Source organism: Enhydra lutris, unplaced genomic scaffold (assembly GCF_002288905.1).
Source record: "Enhydra lutris kenyoni isolate GAN:26980312 unplaced genomic scaffold, ASM228890v2 scaffoldscaffold25, whole genome shotgun sequence".
Lineage (NCBI taxonomy): Eukaryota > Metazoa > Chordata > Mammalia > Carnivora > Mustelidae > Enhydra > Enhydra lutris.
In genome coordinates this window covers 27,170,910-27,195,350 of record NW_019154109.1, presented here as the reverse complement: position 1 = coordinate 27,195,350, position 24,441 = coordinate 27,170,910, and the positions used below count along the sequence as shown (strand labels likewise).

General features: G+C 50.7%; 1 protein-coding gene across 2 annotated transcripts in view; it reads left to right on the top strand.

The window, feature by feature from the left end:
* The window catches only part of LOC111151138 (carboxyl-terminal PDZ ligand of neuronal nitric oxide synthase protein), a 262,208-nt gene that overhangs the window by 71,676 nt on the left and 166,091 nt on the right, over positions 1 to 24,441 (top strand). For both annotated transcript variants that reach the window (XM_022508925.1, XM_022508926.1), the window contains exon 2: positions 298 to 369. In XM_022508925.1, coding sequence (XP_022364633.1) covers positions 298 to 369 — 72 coding nt within the window. The remainder of the gene's footprint in view (positions 1 to 297; positions 370 to 24,441) is intronic.

Below are 24,441 nucleotides of genomic sequence, written 5' to 3'. Positions count from 1 at the left end.
ACCTCGCCCCAAAGACAGTGGTGGGAGGTTGATCCCAGTCTGTCTGGTTTAGGAGGCTGCTCGGTGGCACATTGGGATCTGTTTCACTTCTGATCAAGAGCAGGGTGGGAGAGGAAGCAGGGCTTTCTTGTTCAGGGGCTTTTTATAACTTTAGGAGTCATCCCCGAACAAGACACCCCTTTGGCTCTTTCCTCCTTTGCAAAATAGGGAGCTCAGCTGGATGTCCTTCTGCTAACATTCTGTGACCGGGGACCCTTGCTGTCCTTTTCTCACCGAGTGCTTGCTTCCTCCCTGCAGTACGTCGGAAGCCTGGATGTGCCGAGACCGAACAGCCGAGTGGAGATCGTGGCTGCCATGCGCCGGATCCGGGTGAGTGGCTGGAGAGGGGCTGTGAGGGGTCCGAGCCCCAGCGTCTTCACTGTCGGCCCTGTAGATGGTGCTGGGGGAATCAGAGTGGACGGCTACACCCACTGCAAACCCCAGCTCCCTCTACCCTCCAGGGAAGCCATTCTGAGCTGGGTGGTTGATCTTGATTTAAAGGCCAAGGTTAAGATGGGTGTGATGGTGGGAGGGGCGCTCTTCTCCCCCCCATCTCCTGGCCTGTTGCTTCTGGAACCGAGATGCACATACCTTGAGGATGTGTGGGGTCTCCTGGGGACTGAGCGAGAATGGCGAAGGATCTTTGTTTATTCAGATTTTAGGGAAAATGTTTGATAATTAGTTGTTAATTGGCTCAAAACATTTAAGAAGTGAAACGATTTATTGTGGTATATAAGAAGGTCGACTTGAATTTTTAAGGACAAATTGTGGGATTTCAGCAAAATTTCCGTGGTCAGTTGCTTTAGGCTTTGAAAATGTGTACATTCTCTTCTGGAATTTTGGGGATCTTCTAGCAGCATCTGGTAAACATTCTGGACTGTTGTTTTTTGACTCTGGTGCACAGAGCAGAGATTGAACAAGAATTAAGTTGTCTTCTGAGCACAGTGAAGGAATTTGTCCATCTGCTCTGCATTGAAATAGAAGCTACTTTAAAGTTGTACATTTCGAAGGGAGGATGGGGATTGGTTGAGTGGAATTGTAGGACTTCTTGGAGAAAGTGGGTGTTGGAGGTGGTGGGATCAGCCATCTCGGATGCAGCCTGGTTTGGGCTCTTTGTCTCCAGAAGAATCTACTAGGTAAATAGAAAACCTATAGTAGATGTTGGGCACGTCAGTTGGCTTCCTGCCAGTTTTACTTCCTGCCAATTCATCCCATCCACAGAAATCTCAGCTCAATGACAGCAATTTGGGGAAGAAAATTAGTATGTTTGCTCCTGTTTCTCTGAGTAGTTCATTAGCTTATTAAAATTACTTTTTTGGGGCACCTGGGTATCTCAGTCGATGAGGCATCTGACTCTTGATCTCAACTCAAATCTTGATCTCAGAGTCATGAGTTCAAGCTCTGTGTTGGGCTCCTTGCTGGGTGTGGAGCCTGCTTTACAAAAAGGAAGCGGACACGTGTTGTGATGAGTGTTGGGTGTTGTGTGTAGCTGATGAGTCATCGAATACTTCATCAAAAACTAATGTACTACACACAGTGGCTAACTGAATATAAAAAAAAGTTAAGTGATAATAGTAAGTAATAATAATAATTAAATAAAAATATCAAAATAACCTTTCACTGCCTTGATCCTCCCAGTCCTTCGGCATTTTTTTTTTTTAAGTTGAATTTGTTGAAACTATGAAAAACAGCAGTGCCCTTTCTCATGGATGTGGGAGTGAGTTGCTTCAAGCCCTTTCACATGGGTTCACTCCACATTCACAGCAAGCTGTGGTATAGGGGTCTTGTTACCCTCGTTTTTTAGGTCAAACTGAAGCTTGGAAGGGTGGTGAGGAGTCCCAGGGTCCGGGAAGTGGTGGGTGTGTGGCCTGAGTGTAGTTCCCCACTCGGTCTCAAGAGGCCACGTGAGATCCTTCGTCCCTGTGGCGTCAGGCTTGCCATTCAGTACGTCTCCAGGCCTCTCCTCTTTTCTTCCTCGGCCTTCCCGCTCAGGTAGGGAGTGCAGCGGCCTTGGCTGGGGGGTGTCGGGTGGGGCTTCCCCATGCTGGGGGCCTACTGCTCTCGCCGGGCTTGGCACTGTTGCAGCCGTCAGGCCTGGACCTGGGGCTGGCCGTCCTTGGCGTTTCACCAAGAACGTCCCTCTTTCCTTCCTATTCAGCTAAGATACAGGAAATATGTTGAAAAAATACCCTTTTCATAATTAGAGTCATATCTCTGTTAATATTAGCTGTCAGGAGTAATACTGTGTGTCAGGTGCTTCAATTGGCCTTTTAGGATAGAAATAACTTTTTATCTATTATTTGCCACTACTCTAGACGAGATGAGGATGTTATCACGTGTTGTAGGTGAGGAGACAAGAGTTTTGGGGAGGTTCAATAAGTGGTTCTAGGTCAAGTTGCCATCAGGAGGCGGAGCTGGGACTCGCATCCAGCAAGGCGCTGCCTCCTCTGTGGCCCGCCTCTTGGACGTGGGTTTGGGTGATGGTGCGCCCAGTTGGTGAACCAAAGGGTTGGGATGTGGGACTTCCCTAGTGAGGAAGTCCACAGCAGAAACACCATTTCGTAGAAGGAACAGAGTATACCTGTGTAGAAAACCTCTCCCCAAAGCTGGGGTGTCTGCTAGAACTGGTCACGCCCTGGGAGCTGGGGACCCGCGGGGCTGGAGTGGCCCTGTCTCCTCTGCCCCGTCATCTGTTAGCCCGCGTGGCCGTGTGCCAGGGGCTCCCGTCCCTGTGACCTGCTTCCAGTGCTTAATGAGCAAGCGGCTCGTTCAGTTAGAGGGAGAACTGCGTTGGCCAGAAAGCTGCTTCAGTCTGGCTGGCCGGGCCCTTGTGTAGACAGAACGCTGCAGCAGCAAGCACTCTGGGTGTGTGTTTTCCCCCAAAACCCCCAATTCACTGCTCGGTCCAGGCTGCTGTTTTCTCTGCCTCTCTCCCTTTCAAAAGAGCTGTTTTGGCTGTAATTACAGTCATCGAGAACCAAGGCCTGGGATTTCTGTGTAAAGGACTATTCCTGACTTTCTTTGTATGTGGAATGGTGCCAAGCCAGCGCTGGGCAGGACACTTCGGGGTTTAGGTGGCTGAATGCTCGTGCAGATGCGAAGATGCGGGCCTCCCGGGGCAGAGGGCTGGTCCTCCAAGAAGCAGCCGTGAGAAGGATCGCGGCGTCTTACATCTGGGGGCCTTGCCAAGCCTTTCATGTGCCCCTCTCCCTGATCTCTAGGGAGCTCTGCATGGGATAGGGGATGGGACAGTGCAGATAGAGAGAAGTCCATGGAAGGGGGAGTGACTGGCCTGAGGGGGACCATGTTCAGCCTCAGGCCTGGGGCTGCAGCAGGTGTATGGGCCCCTCCTTCTTCCTCAGTTCCCCACTGCGGGGTCGACTACACTGAATATGTGTTCTTCTTCTTCTTCTCCCCCCCCCCCCCCCCCAATTTCTCATTTGTTCTCTGACTGTATAGATTTTCTTTTAAAATTCTTGTTACCTGTTCTGGATGTCCTTTTTTTTTTTTTTTTCTCCTTTTGTAATGTGCTTTCAAGATTTTTAAACTGATGTTTAAACCATTTTTAAATGTGGAGTTCGGTAGTGTCATTCCCATCATGCCACGGGTCTTTCTAAAACTTCTTCTTCTTGTAAAACAAACTCTGTATGAAATGCCAGTTCCCTTTCCCTCTTCCCCCAGCCCTTGGCAACCACCTTTACACTCTGGTCTCTCTGATTCTGGCTGCTTAGATACCTCATAAATGGAATCCTACTGTATTTGTCATTTTGTGACTGGCTTGATTCATTTCGCATAATATCCTGGAGGTTCATCTGTGCTGTGGCGTGTGACAGGATTTCCTTCCTTTATGAGACCGTGCAGTAGTCAATTGTATGTGTATAATTAACGCGTTTTCTTTATTCGTCCTTCTGTTGATGGACACTTGGGTCTCTTCTCCCTTTTGGCTGTTGCGAATAATGCCACAGTGAGCATGAACGTGCAAATATCTTTGAGATCCTGCTTTGAATTCTTTTGGATCTATACCCAGATGTGGGAGGGCTGCATCGTATGGCAATTCTATTTTTAATGTTTCATATTATCTTCCATAATGGTTGTATCATTTAAAATTCCCACCCATGGTACACAAGGGTTTCAAGATTTTTCCTTGTTTTGAATAATGTGTGCCTTCTTGGTGCTGGATCTTTAAATAGATGGGTTTCCTTTTCTGGAAGGGGTATGTCTGGGTGGGAACCGATAAGCCAGGGGTCTCCGGCGGGGGGGCGTGTCAGGAGGCAGAGCATGCCCTCGCGGTGGGTTACCAGGCTGCCTCCTGTCATAGAGCCTTCCTGACTGAACTTGCCCGTGCCAGGGCCCAGGGGTGCCTTGTACTGCACTTCCGAGGACTGGGCTTGGGGTTCTGAACGGCTGTAACTTCAGTGTGACGTCGTCCTGGATATGGGGTGGCATGTATGTGGGTGACTCGTCAGGACTGAGCCGAGTGGACTGCTTGCTGTCCTCCAGCAGGACGAACGTGCGTTGGCTCCTTCCTCCATCCTGCAGGTATTTCCTGAGCACCGCACGCTTCGTCAACATCTGAATCTTCCTCTGGTGCTGGCATTTGGCCATGGATGAGATAAGCACACGAATAACTAAGTTATTAGGCGAGGGACAAGAGGTTAGGAAGTGTGTAACTGGAGATCTAGCCCAGTCTGGGGAGACAGGGCAGCCGTGCGGGCTGCTGAGATGGAACCCGGGATTAGCAGCCGCTGCAGCCGGATGACACCCCCCCGCCCCGCCCAGCTGAGGATGTCATGGCCCAGGGAGGACTTGCAGCCTTGAGGGAGCACATCCCCTCACAGCTCCCTCTGGGCCCCAAGTGCCTCACTTCCCGCCTGACCATCACTGCAGACTCCAGGAGTTTTTCCTGAGTGACTTTGAGCAGAGTTCTTTAAATCCGGTCTCTCCCACACTTAAAGGCCACGGAATCCTGGCACGTGCTTCGTTGTTTGGGGGGTACTGGGATTGCGGCTTCTCCGTCTGTCCATTGGGTGTTCCCGAGGGGACAGTGAGGCCCACACAGGAGGAGGACCTGGGTCTTCGGATGCCCAGTACCTCCCACCGCTGTAGAGTGAGGCCTGGGGGAGGCCACTGCGCAGTGTTTGCTTTTTTGTTTTCTTCATACCGCTTCTGGGAGTTTCCACTGATGGGGAATGAGGGTGAATTCTGGTTTGCTCGGGGGGTCCTTCTGAGTTGGAAGGAACTGCAGTCACGGGTAGCCGTGGTTTTGGGGTCTCTCACCGCCTTCTTTCTTTGCTCGTTCAGGATGTGCCCCTTTGCCCAAAGCCGTGGGGACCCTGGTCTGTCCCCTCCGTGGTCTGTCTTACTCAAGCTTCAGTTTCTCTCCTATTCTGTCTGCTGTTGCTGCTGTAACCAGTTATCCCAGACTTGTTTAAAACCACATGGAGTCATTAGCTGATGGTCCTGGAGGCCATTGTGCAGGACAGTCTTCCCATCTTGTGATTCTTAATCACATCTGCAGTGTCCTTTTTGCCACATGCAGTAATAGTCCCAGGTTCCGGGAGTCAGTGCTGGACATCACTGGGGGCCTGTTCCATCAACCCCACGTGCCTTGCCTGTAGCCTACAAAAAAGAAGCAAGCGAGGGAGCCCGGACCAAACCCAGGCGGCCCTCTGATTCCGGCCCTGATCCTTTCCCTCACCCATCCAGCTGCCTGGGCGGGGATTCCCATGTTATCCTCTGATCCCTGGAACCATCTGGGCAAGAGGGAAGTTTATACTCTCCAGAAGCAAGCACAGGCTGATCGTCCTGCTTTTTGTCTACCAATGATCCCGGTGTCTGAGCAGGTGCCATCTGGAAGAAGAAGAGGAGAGGGGAGGGGATATGGGCCACCCTCCCCCACTTTGCAGACAAAGTGGAGAGAAGTTCTGTGTGAGCCCAGGGTTGGTTTGGTTCCAACTGGGGCTGCTTGGTTGCAGGTTTCTGGTGGAAGGGGAAGGTGGGTCCAGCCTGCTGGCCTTGCCTCACGGCACCTGCGCGTGTAGCGGGGAACACAGCGGCAGATACCTGCTGTGGTTTGCACGTCTTTTGTTCCCAACATGATCACCAGCCAGTCCCTGTTCCTGCACTTTTTTGTTTCCCTGGGAAAGCAGTGCTGTGCGGTTAGAGCCCTCAGTGAGGACTTAGGAGAGTTGGGTTCTGAGTCTTCTTGTTGGAAGGTGTAACCGTTCCGTTCATCTCCGCTTCCTGGTTTATAAAAGGGAGAGCATCATACTTCTTGTGTCACTGGTGCTGTTGTCAAATCTGGGGTGACGCATGAAAAGATACTTTGTAAGCCACAAAGTGGTGTTTATATTCATCGGTACCATTTCTGTACCTTCTTTTGGGTTTCAAAGCATTGTGCAAACACAGGTCAATACCCCGAGAAACCACCCTGCTTCGTGGAAGCCCTTTTAATGGCCAGTGTCTTCTTGTAGATTTCAGTGCAAACCTCACTTCCTCAGGGAGGCCTCTCCAGCCCCCAACAGGTCATTTTGTCCCTTCCTGCATTCTTGGGCACCTCACCCCTCCCTTTGTCGCACTCAAGTGACTTTGCAGTCTGTCCGCGTGACAGCCTGTGCTCAGTGGACTTTTGTTGAGTGACTGAGAAAATTAATCTTCGTTGATAACCACATGTGCATCCAGCAGTGAAACCCAGTGAGGTTTCGCCGAGGGGATGCCGGGAAGGAGGAATGCTCTGGGCTCTGGTGTGTGGAGAGCCAGGCTGGGCTTGAGTCTGGTACCTGCTGTTCTGTTACTTCCTCACCTTTGGAACCTTTTGTAGCTTCTAGAAGGGGAGCCTTCTAGAAGGGGTGAAGGGGAGAAGCATCTTGCTGGACCTTTGGTGTGGGAGAGGGGACAGACAGCTGTCCTTGTGGCCAAAGACTGGATTCCTGGCTGTGAAAAGACCAGGGGATGGATCCCTGCTGTAGAAACATGGCATAGCCTCCCGGAAGCTAGAGCAGCCTGGACCTGAAGCTGTGTGTGTGCTTGTGTCCAGATGTGCTCAGAGGTGGTTGGTCAGAGCCTGTGATTGAAAGACCGGGCAGAGCCCCCTTTGCCGTGCAAGGGTAATACACTCACAGGGTTTGGAGGTCGGGTTGGGGACCTCATGGGGTGGAGGTGTCCCTGTTCTGACTCCCAGCATAGGATCAGAGTGTTAGACTTGTAGCAGGGTTGGAAGGATTCCACCCCTTGACTGAGGTGCTCTAGTGGGGGCCAGGAAACCATCTGCTCAAATCCTGTCTTTCTGTTTGCCGCCTGAATGATGGCACAAGTTTCTTACCCCATTGGCCTTTGTTAATCCCAGTAAAACTGGGATGTCGTGCTGGCAGATGCATCTCATGGTATATCTATGCCTGCAAAGCACTGAGCAACGCCTGTCGCACGAGGGTTGTGCTCCATAAATCATAGTTCTTTCCCCTCCTTGTCTTTTTTTAAAGGTTTACTTATTTTAGAGTTGGTGGGGGGAGGGGCAGTGGGAGAGAGAGAGAGAGAGAGATTGGGAGAGAGGGAGAGAGAGAATCTCAAGCAGACTCCCGGTTGAGCACAGAGCCCAGTGCGGGGCTTGATCCTAGGACCCTGAGATCACAACCTGAGCCAAAATCAAGGGTCAGATGCTCAACTGACTGTGCCACCCGTGCGCCCCTTCCCCTCCTTCCTAACTAGGAAGGGACACTGGGGAGCTGGCACGGGGTCAAATTTTGCTATTAAAGACCTCATCAGCTTTGGGAGTCAGTTACTTTTTTTCCTTCATCTGTAGATGAAGGCTTCTCAGAAGGGTTTCCATGGCACTCTTGGAATTTATAAGTGTGCTTTCCAGGGTCGGAGAATCCTCTGGAAGAATTTTTAAAATTTGGTGTTTCCATTTGATCCTAGTGCAGTCACCCAAGCGTGTTCCAGGCTGTCCGAGGGCCACCCCCTGCCTGCGAGCAGTGAACGGATTCACTGTCTGTAGTGGTGTTTGTCTGCTGGAGCTGGCCCCAAGTCTTCCTCCGTGATTGTCACCGCAGAGAAAGAAAAGTTCATCCTCTGTCTGTAACGGATTGCCATGAGAGCAGGGACAGATGACTGAACTGGGCAGCAGTCTGGACAGCAGGAAGGGGCAGAAAGTGGGTTTGGTGGGTGGAGCTTGGGGTCGAGGGCAGGGCGCTGCACAGCCGTTCTCCCTGGGTGCGGGTGGAGCTGTTTGCTGCTGCTGGGACGGGGCCTGTTCTGGTTAATTCCAGCGGCTCCTCTGACGGGTTGGCACCTGGACCATCCTGGTGGTCACGATGCGGAGTATCATCCTGAGTGTGCGTGCGACGAAATTAAGAGAACCCTGGGGCAAGGTGGTCAGTGCTAGGGTTTCAGTGAAATAACAAGGTCTTCTCTGACACAAACAGCTTTCCATTGAATTTATTTAGGGGTACACTTTGTGTTTAATTTAGAAATTTGTATCAGACCTGGATGCATGAGTACGTTCTATCTTTTTTAGGCCATGCGTGTGAAATCATGTTGCAACAAACTTGATTTGTCCGGGCTTGTTTTGGTAGTGACTTGATGGATACGGGCTTGTTTTGGTAGTGACTTGATGGATACTTAATTCCCATACCCTACAACTCACCTGTTTCGGGGACGTAATTCATCGGTGTTTAGTCTGTTCCTAGTGTTGGGCAACCGTTACCCCAGTAAGGTTTAGAGCATTTTCATCACCCCAAAAAGAAATTATGCCCCTTAGCCAGCATTTCTCAGTCTCTCCCCTGAGGCCCCCAGCCCTAGACAACCCCTAATCTACTTTCTGTCTTTATGGATTTGTCTGTTCTGGACACTTCCTAGAAATGGCACCCTATGACACACAGCCTTTTATTCTGGCTTCTTTGATTTCACATCATGTTTACAAGCTTCATTTATGTTGTGGCATGGATCAGCACTTCATTTCTTTTTATTCCCAAATAATATTCCTTTGTATGGATATAGCAAAAATCAGGTACTCATTCAAACACTGAATGTTTGCTAAAACATTTCTTGTTTTCTCTAAAGAGGGGGGACTTTATTGAACTTCAGAGAACACTTGGTTTGGCTTGAGCAGCATGTGATGGCTGGGTTACAGCTGTCTTCTCAGCCAGAGGAAGAACAAATCACTGCTTTCTTAGAGGAACTGTGGTGACTCACTCTCATCGATATGAGGAATGGTGTGCCGAGAGCAGAACCTAATTTTTTTTCTTGTATTCATTAAAAAAAAAATGTATTGACTCCTTTTATGAATCAGTATTCTTTTAGGTGCTGGGGACACAGAAGTCTACAAAACAAAGCCCTTGTCTGCCTGGAGTTTCATTCTGGTGGTTGGAATTGGAGGTAGGGGAGGAGGCCATTTACATAGTGTATCACGTGTGAATTCTCTGCAGGAAGACAGAGCAGAAAATAGGATAGATTGTGCCAGGGGAGAGGGGGTGGGTGCTACTTTGTATGGAGTGTTGGAAAAGCCCTCTGCATTATGGAGGCCTTTGAATCGCAAGAGATGTGAATATGGAAGAGAGGGAGGACCATGTGAATGTCTGGAGGAAGATACCCAAACCCGCAGTGGGGCAGTAAGTGCAAAGGCCCTGGGGCAGGAATGGGCTTTGCAGGTTCAAGGAATAGCAAGAAGGTCAGTGTGTCCGGAGACTCAAGGGTCCCAACTAGGGACAGTAAATCACACCTCATGAGAATCTGGTTCACTTAGTACCTACTAAAGTCCTGCCCGCACTTGAGAAAATGCATTTATGTTTCCCCTGAACCTATACTGGACTGGAAGGTCATTCTGTATGAGAAGCTTTGGTTCTGCTCCTAAGGCGAGCAATTCGGAAATGAGTTTAAAACTGGAGCAGGACTGCTAAACACATTCCCCATCAGCAGAGGAGTTAGGAAGAATCAATTATCATGAAAGCCAAATGCCCTTTTGCTTTGAAAGAAGCTGTCTTGATCACAGCTGTTTGTGCTCAAGAGTAAGAAATAATTTAATTGTGTTTCCACAGGAGCATTTGAATATTGCCCAGCCCAGCCCCCAGATTCTTGCGTGACTCGCTGAGTGCCCGAAGTGGCAGTATTTCTCCATCACACCAGGAGGTTAGGAAGAACCCCACTTGTTGCTGTGATGCTGGCCAGTCTTTGGAGACCCATTTGTTCAGGTTTCTGCCATTAGTAGCTGAGCAGCCACTCCTCGTTTTGAGGACTTCTGTGGATTTTTAAGTATCTGTAATCCTTATCATGTTAACCATTTGTAAGTGTACAACTCAGTGGCATTAAATATGTTCATAATTCTCAGGACGCCTGGGTGGCTTAGTCCGTTAAGCATCTGCTTAGGTCATGATCCCAGGGTTCTGGGATCGAGTCCCACATCGGACTCTTTGCCCAGCGAGGAGCCTGCTTCTCCCTCTGCCTGCTGCTCCCTCTGTTTGTGCTCGCTCTCTCTGACAAATAAATAAAATCTTAAAGGTGTTCACAATTCTGTGCCCATCAGCACTCTCTATATCCAAAACCTTCTCATGGTCCCCACCGTGAGCCCTGTGCCCACTAAACAATAACCACCTCTTTTCGCTTGGACCCTGGTAGCCTCTATTCTGCCCACTATCTCTACGATTTTGCCTTTCCCAGAATCCTCCTTTAAGCACAATCTCCTACAACATTTGCCTTTCTCTGACGTATTTCACTAAGTATGCTGTTTTCAGGAACCATCCATAGTGTAACGTAAGTCCAATTTCGGCCCTTTTAATTGAGTAGCACACTGTTCTGTGATGTCTTGCGCTCAGCACATCCCGCAGGCTGTAGTGTGTGGCTGTTTCCTCTTTGGATCCTGAGCCACGTGCTCAAGGACGGGGATGTGCAGCTCGGTTCACTGAGGACCTGAGCTTCTTGTGGCGGGACCCCTCAGACCCCTGTGGAGCGGCCCGATCCGTTCCTTAGGGGTACTTCCTAGTTAAGTCCATGTTCATGTCCACTGTCCTCTAATTTAAGTCTCCAGGAACCCCATAAAAAGCAAGTCTTACCCTTGCTTTACAGATAAAGTTCCCAGAAGGGAAGTAACTCACTCAAACTAATGACACTGCTGTTGTCCTTATCAGTAATGACCAAATTTGGATAAAGACTGTGCTGTGTGTGTGTCACGGTGTTAGGCTCCAGCAAAGAGCTTCCGGGGCGGGGGGGAGGGTGTCACGTGACTTGGTCCTCTTGGCAGCCCCGCGCATAGGCATGGTCATGGTCCCATTTTACAGATGAGGAAACCAAGGCCCAGAGAGGCTGACTCGCTTGTCCTGAGTCACAGGGCTGGGAAGGGGGGAATCTGGGATTCTGTCCAGAGCTTGGATGTGCTGTGGCTGTGTTGTCAGAACCAGCACGAGTCTGCAGCCCACTTACTCCGGGCTCAGATGTCCTCCAAGGACGTGCTGCTGGGCCCCGTGTTGCCAAACGTCGGTCCGGGCCACGTCCTCTGTGTCCCTGATGGTGCCTTTCTTCAGCCTGGGAACTCTGCTGGACAGTATACAGCACTGGCTGTAAATAAGGCCATATTTGATTTTTATAAACTTCTCTTTAGAGTTTGAGACCCATACGTCCTGACACCCCTCCTTGGATGTCCCAGAGGCACCTTCATTTCAGTATGTCAAAAATGGACTTCGTCATTCCCACAGTCTCTTCTCTTTGCTATGAACCCTCTTCCCGAGTTTGTTTTTCTCCTCACATTTGCTTATCTCCCTGCAGGCATCTTATCCGTGCAGGAATGGAAGCCAGAAACCTCAGGGTCACCTTACTGACCCCGCATCAGTCACCCCTACTGATGGGGCCTCTCAAATACTGCTCAAATGCGTGTCTCCTGTGAACCCCTACCCAGTGAGGAGGGCCATATCCTGTCAGCGCACACCCTGTCGCAGGAGCCCCCTGCACGGTGGCCGTGCCCTTGGCTGGACCACACTCTCCCCGTCTTCTGCATGGCGGCCCAGCTCCTCTGTCTGAAGGCGGGGTCTGAAGGCGGGTCTGCAGGAATTGTCCTGCTCAGAACCATTTGGCGATGGTTCATCACCTGTGGGCTGGAGTCTGAAGTCTGTGCGAGACACACGGGGTTCTATGGGGACCCTCAGGCCACGGTGGGGTCCTGTTGGGGCCCCCCTCTGCTCTGCTCTTCACTCCTGTCTGGGAAGCGCCCCTTTCTCCACAGGGTGGGGTCTGTCCCACAGGGACTCTGCCGAACTTCTGCTCATCTTCCACATGGCCGTGAAGCGTTTGTCCCTTCTGGGAGCTCTCCTTCTACAGAGACCTCGGTCTCTGCATTTGCCGTAATGTATTTCTCTCCCCGAGGGCATGGACTGTGGTCAGCCTCCTGCGAGCCAAGGGGCGAATCTCTCAATGGCTCTTTCTTCTTTGGGAAAACAGGAGCAGTGTCGCCCCTGTGGGAAAGAAAGGCAGGGACGGGTGTCTGGTCCGTAGCACTCCCCAGCCTGGGATGGGTGATGCCGTCGTTGTGGGAGTCTCCTGTCCTTCCCCGCCATGGATACGACTGGACAGGAGCCTTGTCTCCCCACCCCCGCTTCCCCCCACTACCATCTGTTGGAGTGTCTCCTTCTGAGTTCGGGATTTGGAGGCAGGAGCCCTTGGCGGGTTTCCTGCTTCATGGCTGGGACTTAGGGGAAGTTAATTTCTCTGAACCTCAGGCTCCCCCTTGTAAAATAAGGAGCATCTTTGCAAGGTCACCTCGTAGCTCTTCCCTGCAGCTTAGAGGACCCATGATGTGGAAGGTTTTGTAAATCGTCAGGTGCACACACAGATGGGTTGTAAGACCTAGAAGGCAGCGAGATTGGCGGCATGGGCTCCGGGCCAGTACAGTCTCCCACCGGTGTGGAATCTGGTGCTTCCATCGCCAGGTCTGGATGAAAAAGTTGCCATGTCTGCCTATTCTGTATGGCCCCCAGTCCCCTGGCCTTTCGGTGGCATGAAAAATAGCAGGACAGCTGCCACTCCCATCCCTGTGCTCCTGCTGCCCTGTCCTCTGGGTCCGCGGAGAGGCGTCTCCCCGCGTGGTCGTCGGCTGCAGGAATGACAGATCCCTTCCCCACAGTGAACTCAATCCTGCTAACCAGCAGGAATCCCCCTTGTTAGTGTGATATTAGCAATTTCCTCACCTACTAACCCTTAAGGAGATCTGGCATTCTTGCTCGCTGCTGTTAATGGTCTCCTCACCACAGGCTTGCACAGTCGCTGGTGTGCACATCCTGGCTTCCTTCGGCAAAGTGGATCTTTGTTTATCCTGGCCCAGGAGGAGCTGGAAGAGAAGGCACTTTGAATAGTTCGGGGTGTCTGTTCGTTGTTAATATCTTAAAACTTGATTTGGTGCCTCTTTTGTTCTTTTTTTTTGTTTTTCCTAAGATTTATGTATTTTGAAGAGAGTGTATGCACACACAAGCAGGGGGAGGGGCAGAGGGAGAAGGAGAGAGAATCTCCAGCAGACTCCACGCCAAGCACGGAGCCTGACGCAGGGCTCCATCTCACGGCCCTGAGATCACGACCTGAGCCGAAATCAAGAGTCGATGCTTAACCAATGGAGCCACCCAGGCGCTCCCTTAATTCTTTAGGGGTATGAGTCGAAAGCCACTTCACGGGAAAGCCAGGAAAGAACAGGGAGGGAATGGTTTCATTTCTTCTAGGTACATGGGTACCCCCAACATCAGACACGTAGCAGCGAGAGTCTAGGTCAGATATAGCAATGACTGCAAGTCGATCCTTGCTGTTCAGTAACAGGTGCTGTTCTGAGCCCTTGGCCTGGGTGCCTCTTTATAGAGGAGCTTCAGCTACTCGGCCGAGGTCACACAGTCAGTCAGTGGCCAGGAGTCTGGCTCCAGCACCTGGGCTCCTCACTGCCACGCCGCTGCTCTAAGGCTGACCGACATTCCCACTCGGTCCCCCCATTCTGGATCGTCTGTAGGTGGACATCGTGTGTTAGCACAGAGTGTGGCCTTGACCTCCCCGCCCAGCCTCCCCCTGCGCAGAGTCGGTGGCAGTCTGCGTTTGCTGCATCCTTCAGACGCTGGACCCGTCCTGTCTCTGCTTCCCGGGAGCTGCTGGTTGAGCCGGTTTGCTCAGTAGGGCTTCCAGACCAACCTGTTCTCCCCTGGTCCTCGCCATCCGCTGGCTCTGCTGCGGAAACAGCTGATGAACAGAATCAGGCCGCTGAGAGGGAGAGTGGGACAGCAGGGTCCCCGTGGAGGCCGCCTGCTTGCTGGGAAGAGCCGAGGCCTAGAAATCCGCGTGCAGTTGATGGGGGAGCTGTCGTCCTGATGAGGCTTGTGGGCACACAGGTCGGTTTGTCTCTCCCTCCCTCCTGAAAGGGCACGGGATGCTGACCAGCAGGACACCAGGTGCCGCTAACAGCTGAGGCCCTCCTCGGATGGGTGCCGGGCAGCCCTCTGCCTTCCCTCAGCGCCGACCCTGCTGCTCAGGGGCTCTGGCTGGACCCTTCTCCCGGCACCTGCCATCTTCACCCAGGCCCGCCCCTCCCTCCGCGCCCTTCTTCAAGCCTGATTAGATGTTGATGTTGGCTTGTTCATGTGGTCTTCATTTAGCGGGGATGACACTTAATTTCAGTAAGAGTTTGGCTGCTTTTAAACTAAACAACTATACCCACCAAGGGGCCAGTGCGGAGTCAGTAGCCAGATCGTTTAGAGAAAGACATGGTATTGATTTACGACTTTCACTTTAATCCATTCCCAGACACCCCCACACTTAATTGTACGGCCAGGCATGCAGGATGCTCCTTTGAGAATCCTGTGTCCTGCCTGCAGAGAGAGGGGAGTTTCTCCTGAGTGTGCCTGTGACAGGTGTGTCCGGCCTCCTGGAGGAGGCTGTGTTGGCAGAGCTGGCGGGTTCCTCCTCCCCCTGCACACAGCTTCTGGACCAGCTTCTGTCATGCCTCTGCTCAAACACTGTCCATGGCTCCCTATTACCTGTGAACAGAACACAGAGTTCTCAGCTGGTGGGCAGGGGCCTTCCAGGCCGGCTCCACTGTGCCTGTCGAAACTTCTTTCCCATTGTTGTCCGGCTGTGGCCATGCAGACTTTCTAACTTGCCTTTGAGTGTGTGGTGTCCAGTTTCTCCTGCTTGTCCTCTTCCTCCTTTCTCTGGGATTCTCCCCATTTGCTGCCCGCCTGCTGTCACGACTTCAAGGCCCACTCCAAATGGAAATCTTGGCTAAGAAATTGTGATTTCTCTGAGCTGTGGTTCAGCTTTGCTCTGGTCTCTGTTGCTCCTCAGGTACACGTTAGCCTGCTTTGTTTTACAGTTGTTGTTCTTATTAAATGGGGACTCCGTGAGAGCAGTGACGCTGTTGGTCACGTGTGTCCCTGGCAGCGGTGAGTCTGAGCCTGGGGGAGTAGCCCTGAGTCTTTCCCAAGCGCGCCCTCCGTGCCCTTGTAAGTACTATGCATGTCCAGCCTGGTCATCCTCACGGGAGCTTTCAGAGATCGGAGCTGTGTTTAGTCCTGCTCTCGAACCTCAGCGCTAGCGGGCTGGGTCAGGAGCCATCTGAGGAACCCTGCAGGGGTGGGGACTGAGGGTTGATGGTCTGATACTCAGGCCGCCAGCTGCCTCACCTGCCATCGGGGACCCCTTCTCTAAACACGCGGTGAGCTTACCCCTGCTCGGTGGCAGTCTGCTTTATTTAAGCTTTTTAAAAATGTCACCAGGTTTTGCAGAATTATGGCAAAGAAAGTACAGGGAGTTCTTGTATCTCTCCCTCCCCCACCGCTTCCCTCAGTTTCTCCAGTGATTGGTGTGTGTGGCACGTTGGTAACCATGAATGAACCAATAGCGATCCACTACGATGAACTAATAAGTCCCTACTTCATGGGGCTTCCGTAGCTTTTCCTAATGTCCCTTTTCCAGGGTCCCATCTGAGATGCCCCATTATATTAAGTCACCATGTCTCTCGAGGCTCCTCTTGGGGGGGACAGTTCTCAGCTTGCCCTCGCATCGGTGACCTTCACAGGCTTGAGGGGTACTTCTCTGGCATATTGTTTAGAATGCCCCTCAGTTGGGATTTGTCTGGCTTTTTGTCACGAGTGGAGGAATGTGTTTGGGGAAGAAGAGAGGGACGAAGTGCCCTTCCCACCCCATTCTGCCCATGTGGCTTATCCCTGTTGGTGTTAACCTTGCTCACAGGACTCGAGGTAGTGTGTGTGAAGTGACTATTCTTCTTTCTCACTTTCTGTGCTGTCGTCTCTGGGAGAAAGTCCCTGTGTCACTCACAGAGTGGGGAGGCAGGTTCTACTCCCTGAGTATCTACATAAATTGGATGGAATTCTGCATCGAGATTTGTCTCTTCTCCCCACTCACTTCAGGAATTTTTTTACGTCAGTGTGGACTCGCTCACGCTACTTTCATACTTTGGGCTCTAACTGCTGTTCTATTTGGTTGCTCCCGCTGTTCCTGCTTTGGCCACTGAGAGCTCATTCGCTTGGTTCCTACATCCCTTTGATAGAACCCCATCAGTGTGGAGGCTTGTTTTGTCCCTTTTTTTTTTTTTTTTTTTTTTTAATTTTCTGGCTCTACAAGATGCTCCAGGCTTATGGTGTAGATTTCCTGATGAGTTCCGGGGTCCACCATTTCTGTGGGGAGCCCTTGTTCCTTTCACTGGAGAATGGTGTCAGGAATCCAAGACGGGGGGTGAGGTGTGCACGTGCTCCCGGGGAGGCTTTGCTCCTTGGCCTTCTCAGCCGTTAGAGCAAGGAAAGGTGGGCATGCAAGTGTTCCTCCCCTTTCTCTCCCATCACTGATTCTGTCTGTAACCACCTGCATCTGTGTTCAGCTCAACCTTAATCCGTGCTGAAGTTTCCAGATCTAATCCGTCACCAGCTGACTGGTTCCAGCCTCCTCCCTTGGCTTATCTGTGGCTTCCTTTGCCAATGGTGAGAAAACTGGCTCTCACCGTGGCTTTGTTTCATTGTTAAGTTCCAGCGCAGTGGTTGAAAGGTTGTTAAGCTGGATCCCTAGGGGAGAGCCCTTAGCTCTCACACGTCTACGCTACTGCCTTCCGCCTTGACATTCACGGACTCCGCCCTCAGACTCCCACCTCCACAAGCGAGGCCATTTCTTATGTCTGTGGTGTGTTTAGATTCTTCTGTCACAGTTTGCCCTTCCATCCTGGGATCTCCCCTCACTTTCCCTGCCACCCCCCCGCAACCTCCCCAGTGATATTTGTCTTAATGGCACGCATTAAGGGTTCCTCTTGTGCTGTGGAGTTCTCTGGGTTTCTGACAAACTCTTAGAGGTCTCATTTTTACCATTACAGTATCCTTCAGACTGATTTCGCCATCCTAAGTAACCCCCCGTGTTTTACCTGTTCAATCCCCCGATCACAAATCCTTGCCAACTGCTGTGGACGCAGTCTCTCCAGCTTCGTCTTTTCCAGAATGTCCTGGGACCAGAATCACAGTGTGTAGGTTTCCTACAGGCTTCCTTCTGTCACTTAGCCATGTGCATTTAAGGGTCATCCCTGTCTTTTTGTGGCTTGACAGCTCATTACTTTTCACCGCTGAACCGCATTCCACGGTGTCCGCATACCCACCGCCCTTCATGGACTCAGCGCTCCTGAAGGAGGACACCGTCTGTGCCTCCAGAGTTTGGTGACTCTTCATTGTGACCAACGAAGCTTCTGTAAACATACCTGTGCAGATTTTTATGTGGACCGAAGTTTTCAAATCACTTGGATAAACATCTGGAGGTCCTTCCCCTTCATACAGTCAGCGCCCTCTGAAAGTAGACTAGTTCTGGTGCTGAGCTGCCCCTACACAGACTTGCTTTTTTTTTTTTTTTTTTCCTTCTCTGTTTATGAGTGGTGAGCACGGCCACTTGCGTTGCTGAGATTTTTTTTTTTTTTAATTCTGGGAGGTTATAATGGGAAAGTAGGGTGATGATGTGATTTGGAGCAGCCCTGGGGAAGTCAGGGGCTTAGCTGAGCCTCGAGGATCCCTCCATCGTGTTGAACAGGAACATAATGTGATGCCTGGAGCTCCTCTCCCCTTGGGGGTGACAGGAGGCCTTGCAGCCCTGGGGAGTTTCCTGCAGCTGAGCCCTTCACCCTGTTGTGACTCAGAAGAGGGGCTGGCCCACCCGTGGCCCTTTCATGTCTTCAGGTCACATTGGGGCGGCAGTCCTGTTCTACAGGCAAGTGGGTTGTGCACTCTGGTTACTGAGTCACCCGCAGGAGGAGACCCCAGCCCCAGGCTCAGCATGATCTACCTTCCCTCCTGGTTTCAGTGACCTTAGGAGGTGGGGTTTTCCACTGTAGGGATGAGCAAAGTGAGGCTGAGAAGGTAAAATGGTGACAGTTAGCATTAAATTGAATCCAGCACTCTTTACGTCCATGCTTCTCAGTCTGTCACACCAGGCCATCTCTGGAGGGAAGCACAATGTGGGGGAGGACATGTGCACTGCTGGAGGGGCTGGAGTGGTGTGTCCTCGAGCTCCCTGGGGACCTATGGCCACATGGGAACCACAGTAGGAAGGGGGCGCTTCCTTGGCACGTGAAAGGCAGAGCCTTGCCCAGATGCTCTGGGCTCTTCCTGGATGCTAGGCTGGGGCTGGCTGATTCAGGCTTCGGCTGTGTTCATCCTGGAAACTGTCGAACTTGTAAAACCCAACAAGTAGAATTGCTGGTCTCCCTGTCAGTCAGGTGCTGGAATCATCAGGCTTTTGCAGTTTCTGCTTTCTCTGTTGTCTCATAGTTTATTTTTTATTTATACCTTTACTTTTTCGGCTAGAGTATTTCAGAACATTGATGAGGACGGTTTACCTGTTAGCTCATCTCTCCGATCTGTGTGCCATCTCTCCTTTGTTTGGATGGATTTCTCACCATTGCGTATCCCGTGGTTGTGGTGTGTTTGTTTTACTTAACCAATATTTGTGTTGTCCCAATCCTCTCTATACCTTTTTCCGGGTCCTTCACAAATATTAACTTGGTCATTCCTTGTATAGAGCTTATAAAGTAGGTATTTTTTTTTTTAATTTTAAAGACATTTTAGAATTAAGATTTTTTTTTTTTTCCAATAGAGATTTTTCATTGGGAAATGATGAAACCAAAGTGCAGAGAGGTTGAGTAACATGCCCTGAGTCATGCTGCTAGAAGTGGTGTAGCCGGCCTTCAGACCCAGGCCCTGTGTTTTCATAACCCTGGGCTCTTAATTAACACCTTGTGCTAGAAATAGGGTTAATTCAAATGCTATCACTATTGCCTGTTCCCCGGTACTATTGAGATATAGGAAGGAAAAAGTGAGTTCTTGGCCTCCAGATGCCCCTAGTATGGCAGGAAGAAGAACCTAGAAGCCAGTAGCTCTAGCCCAGGGGGGTAAATGCTGTGTAGCAGTTGTGTGGGATGGGAAGGACCATGCAGGACCACTTGGGGGAGTCAGGGTTGGCCTCACAGGGGATGGGACCCTGGAGCTCAGGTTAGAAGGATGGACGAAGGGCAGGGAAGTCCAGGCCAAGGTGACACCCTGGGTCTCGAGGGGAGAGCATAGGGCGGACTGGGGAGGCAGGCCTGTGGCATTGGACTTTACAGGCCACAAGACCATAAAGGTACCTCCTTGCCTGCAAGAAAGCTTTGACTTTATCCTGCTGCTCCTGGGGAGCTACGGACGCATTGTAAGCAGATGAGAATGCTGTGAGGTATGCGTGGTACAGAGCCCTCTCCAGGGACAGAGTAGAGGCTGGATCGAGAGGAGACTAAGACTAGCCACTGTATCGTTCCTGCTGGCAGGAAATGCTGGGCCCCCAGAGCCCTGGTGGGTGGGATCGAGAGAATGGATCTGAGGGTGAGGGCCTGGGGGTCCTTACTATGCATGCGTTTGTTGTCTGGACTCGCGAATGATGGGGTTGCCTTGGAAAGCAGTAGCATTTGTAACATCAAATCTTCACTAAGGAGCTGATCGCTTAGAAAATGGTCCTGTGGCACCTGGGTGGTGCGGTCAACGGAGCACCCAACTTTTGATTTCAGCTCAGGTCGCGATCTCAGGGTTGTGAGATTGAGCCCCACACGAGGCTCTGGCTCAGTATGGAGTCCCTCCTTCTCTCTCTGCCCCTCCCCACTGGGTTCTCTTTCTCTCTGTAAAATAAATAAATCTTTATAAATAAATAAAATGGTCTTAACAACAGATGTGCCCAAGGTGACCCTAGTGCTTCATGCCTTTATATCCTCCCCTACCAAGATTATGTCGTTTTATAGAAGGCTGTTTGGAATGAGAGCTTCTCCTGAAGGCTTCAAAGAATTGCCGTGTCTAAGGGGTCACATGAAAAGGGACTGCAGACAGTGTGGAGGACCTGAATGACCCCTAGTTCACAGCCAGAAAGAAAATGGGGGCTTCAGTCCTTTAGCTGCAGGGAACCGAATTCTGCCAACAATGGGGAGCTTGGAAGAGGACCTGGAGTCCACAGTGGAACACAGCCTGGGCCACACCATGATAGCAGCTTATGGGACCCCGAGCAGAGGACTCAAGCTGGGTCCAGAGGAACAGGGAGAAAATAAACACGGTTTCTTGTGAACCCCGAAGTTTGTGCTAATTTGTCATGAAGCGATAAAAAACAAAACCATCCCCCATTCAGTTTCCTCTCCTCCGTTCTCCATCCCCAGGGTCTGTCAGCCCCGGTTTTCTTCAATGCAAATTCCATGCAAATGCATTTCAAAGTGAAATTGCAAATCTTACGAAGATGTCGGTTTCCAGATAGTCAATAAAAGGGTTGCTGGAGAACTGTTCAAACCACTCTCTAGACAAACGAGGACTGGGCAGGGTTAGATCCGTTCATAATTGGCGAGAGAAACAACAGCATGCTGACAAGAAACGGGCTTCAAAAGAGGATTTTAATATCTTTGAATACAAAGAAACACCTTCGAGAAAATGTAAGCCCTTAAATAATTTTTGCAAAGATTATCCACGTACAGTAATGTGTGTACAGGTCAGAGGTGGAGGATGGCGTCCTGGTGTGTAGACTTGTCAGAACAAAGGAAAAAGTACAACAGTAAGTCAGTACTCTACTCTTACTCTAGTTTAAGAATTCAGAATTCAGTGTAACCTAAATGTTCCACGTTTCACGTAGTGTCTTATATTTTAAATAAGCTCATCTACGTAATTTTTACTTCTTTTGAAAGATTAAATCTTGGTGAGCTCTTTTATTATTTGTTTTCCCTGTTTTCTGTGCAGATTTGGTTCTTGTTTTGGGGGGTCTGGAATAGGACCAGCTGATCTGGATGACCTGACATCACGGAGGGCCTTGTGTTTTGGGGGACTGTGTTAATCTGAGCCCCTCAGGCTAGCCAGGTTATCCGAGGATGGATTTTGGCGTTCTCATTTCCGAGAAGGAACCCAGAACGTCCAGTTTATTCCATCTGTGGCTTATGAGCCACCAAGAGCTCTGACACACCATGGTTTATGTTTCGTACCTTCCTCAAGTGCACGCAGCGTGTTTTTTTGGTGATGGCCTGATGCGGGTGGCCCTCACGACGGACTCTGGAGAATGCGTGGATAGAAATGAAAAAGTCCTTGCTTCGCATCGATGTTGGGCTTGTGTTTTTCACGTTGTTTCCATTACCGTTTAGGTTTTCAGCCTCAGAGCTGTGGAGCCAGATGGGTTGGGAGCCACCAGCCTTCCTCATTGACAAGCCAAGGAAGCCAGGGCCCAGGGAGACAAGAAGTCAGGGCCGTGTTCGTCACTCGCTTGGCCCAGAATGAGCTCACTTATTAGCACCAGTCTCCACTGCTAGCTACAGAGTGGCCACTTACAGGGTCTGCTATCTGACGGGGTGTTGATCCTCACACGGCATTGGGTCTCTCCAGTTGGACACGATGCTGTCAGGTCAGATGTCCCTTGCTGCTGATGAGCAGAGCTGGGATTTGAACCCCACTTTTCCTGACTCCAGGACCTCTTTCCACATTGTGGGGTTTTCCAGCGAGCATCCTCTCTGCTCCCCCAGCACCATGTCCCCATAGGACGCCTGTGGAGAGCCTGGCTGCCATGTTTCCCCCACGGCTCCCTGAGCCTGACTGAGGCACGCAGCTGGGTGATGTGAAGGCTGCAGCCTTGTTCCCTATACAGCGGTGGACCGCAGGCCCCCAGCTCTTGAGGAGTCACGATAGTCTCTCTTACTTTCTATTGCTGCTGTAATAAATTTCCACAGGTTTAACAAGTCTGTGTAAATCTATGCTTCTACAGTTTTCTGTCAGAAGTCAGACATGGGTCTCACTGAGCTCACGTCAAAGTGTCTGCAGGGTCGTGTCCCTTCTGGAGGGGAATCTGTTTCCTTGCCTTTTCCGCCTTCCAGAGGCGCTGTTGGTATTTACCGGCTCAGGGGCCCTTCCTCTCCGTACACTCACTCCTCAGACCATTCTTCCATAGAAGCTCCTCTGATGCTCCTCTCCTGCCTCCCTCTGTCATCTTTTTAAAGATTTTATTTATTTATTTGACAAACAGAGATCACAGGTAGGCAGAGAGGCAGGTGGCGGGGGCGGGGAGCAGACTCCCTGCTGAGCAGAGAGCCCGATGTGGGGCTCGATCCCAGGACCCGGGGATCGTGACCCGAGCTGAAGGCAGAGGCTTAACCCTCTGAGCCACCCAGGCACTCCTCCCTCTGCCATCTTTAAGGACCATTGTGATTACCTGGGGCTGTAAAATAATCCAGGATAATCTCTCCATAGAAGGATTCTTTTTTTTTTTAAGATTTATTTATTTTCGAGCGAGAGCATGCTCCTATGGGTGGGGGAGGGGCAGGGGGAGGATCTGCAGGCCGCCTCCCCACTGAGCGCAGAACCGACGTGGGGCTCGAGCTCACTGAGATTGTAACCCTGAGATCATAACCAGAGCCGAAACCAAGAGTCAGACGCTTAGCTGACTGAGCCACCCAGGCGCCCCTGAAGGGCTCTTGATGTAATCACCTCTCCCAAGAACCTCAGCTGGGTCAAGTAACATACTCACGTGTTCTGGAGATCATGTGGACGTCCTCATTGGGGGGTGGGTGGGGCACTGTCCTTCCTCTCCCAGTCTCTGCTTTGTGACGCTAGTTGACAACTTGTGTTCATTTTATGCTAAACTGATTCCACCCTACTTCCCGGAACCTGTTGCTTTCATGAATTGCTCTTGTCTTCTGGTCGATAACTTGGTGGCTCGAAGAGCTATAGAGTCTGGATGGGGGTGATGGAACAGCCACGTGGGCAAGGGGCTGGACTGCTTCCTCCGTGCTGGGCTCTGATGTCACCTGCTCTGCGTACCAGGACCACACGTCCCAACTGCACAGACTTCTGCCTCGGAGCCTCCAGACGTCTGGGCATTCTCCCCTCTCTCCTGGTGCCACTAGAAGCACTAAGAAGGAGATTATAATGTAATTTCTTTCTTTCTTTTTTTTTTTTTTAAAGATTTCATTTATTTGACAGAGACACAGCAAGAGAGGAAACACAATCAGTGGGAGGAGAGGGAGAAGCAGGCTTCCCGATGAACAGGGAGCTCAATGTGGCACTCGATTCCAGGGCCCTAGGATCATGACCTGAGCCGAAGGCAGCTGCTTAACCCACTGAGCCACCCAGGCACCCGTATAATGTATTTTCTAGTGACAACTTTGCACCTAGACACAGTGTAAAAGCTGAAATAACAATGAGGCATGTCACGGGACTTGTGATGAAGGACTTATAAAAGCTTATTCATGCAGCTTCTAGAAAGAGTGCATGTGGACCACTTCCTTCTCTAGAATCAGATTTCAATTCTGAACCTTGGGCTGACACGTCCTGTCTCCTCTTCCAGGAGACAGTGAGGCTCTGATGTTGTTCCCTTGTTCCCAAGATTCGCTAGAAGCGTGTCCCAAAAGAGGCTGAGCCCGATGATAAGCTTTGCCTGGGACCAGAAAAGCAAGTTCTTTGCTTCTCCTTCTATAGTTGTTTTGCTGAACTCTCTCTTTCTCTCTCTCTCTCTCTCTCTCTCTCTCTCTGTGTGTGTGTGTGTGTGTGTGTAAAACAGATATATATATATATATGTATAATTTGCAAATGTTAAGCTAACACTGGTAATTATAGCATCAAGATACAGCAGTCCTGGTGGGATGGGTCTCTATCTGGCACCATTTGTTTCAGACCTCGGGAAACACACAGTGAAACGGCGTTCTGGTGGGCACCATGGTATAATGCGTGTCTTTGGGCAGAAATCTTAATGTCACTGTGCTTGCTTCTGAGCTGTTGTGATTGTCTCCCACAGATGAGTGTTTAAACCCTGTGTGATGTTTCCACAGTGCATTATTTTAAAATAATAACCCCTATTCTCTTTGATGGGAAGCCTGTTTCACATTTACTGTATCAAAGTGTTTTAAAAGATGAGGGGGAAACAAAAAGGAAT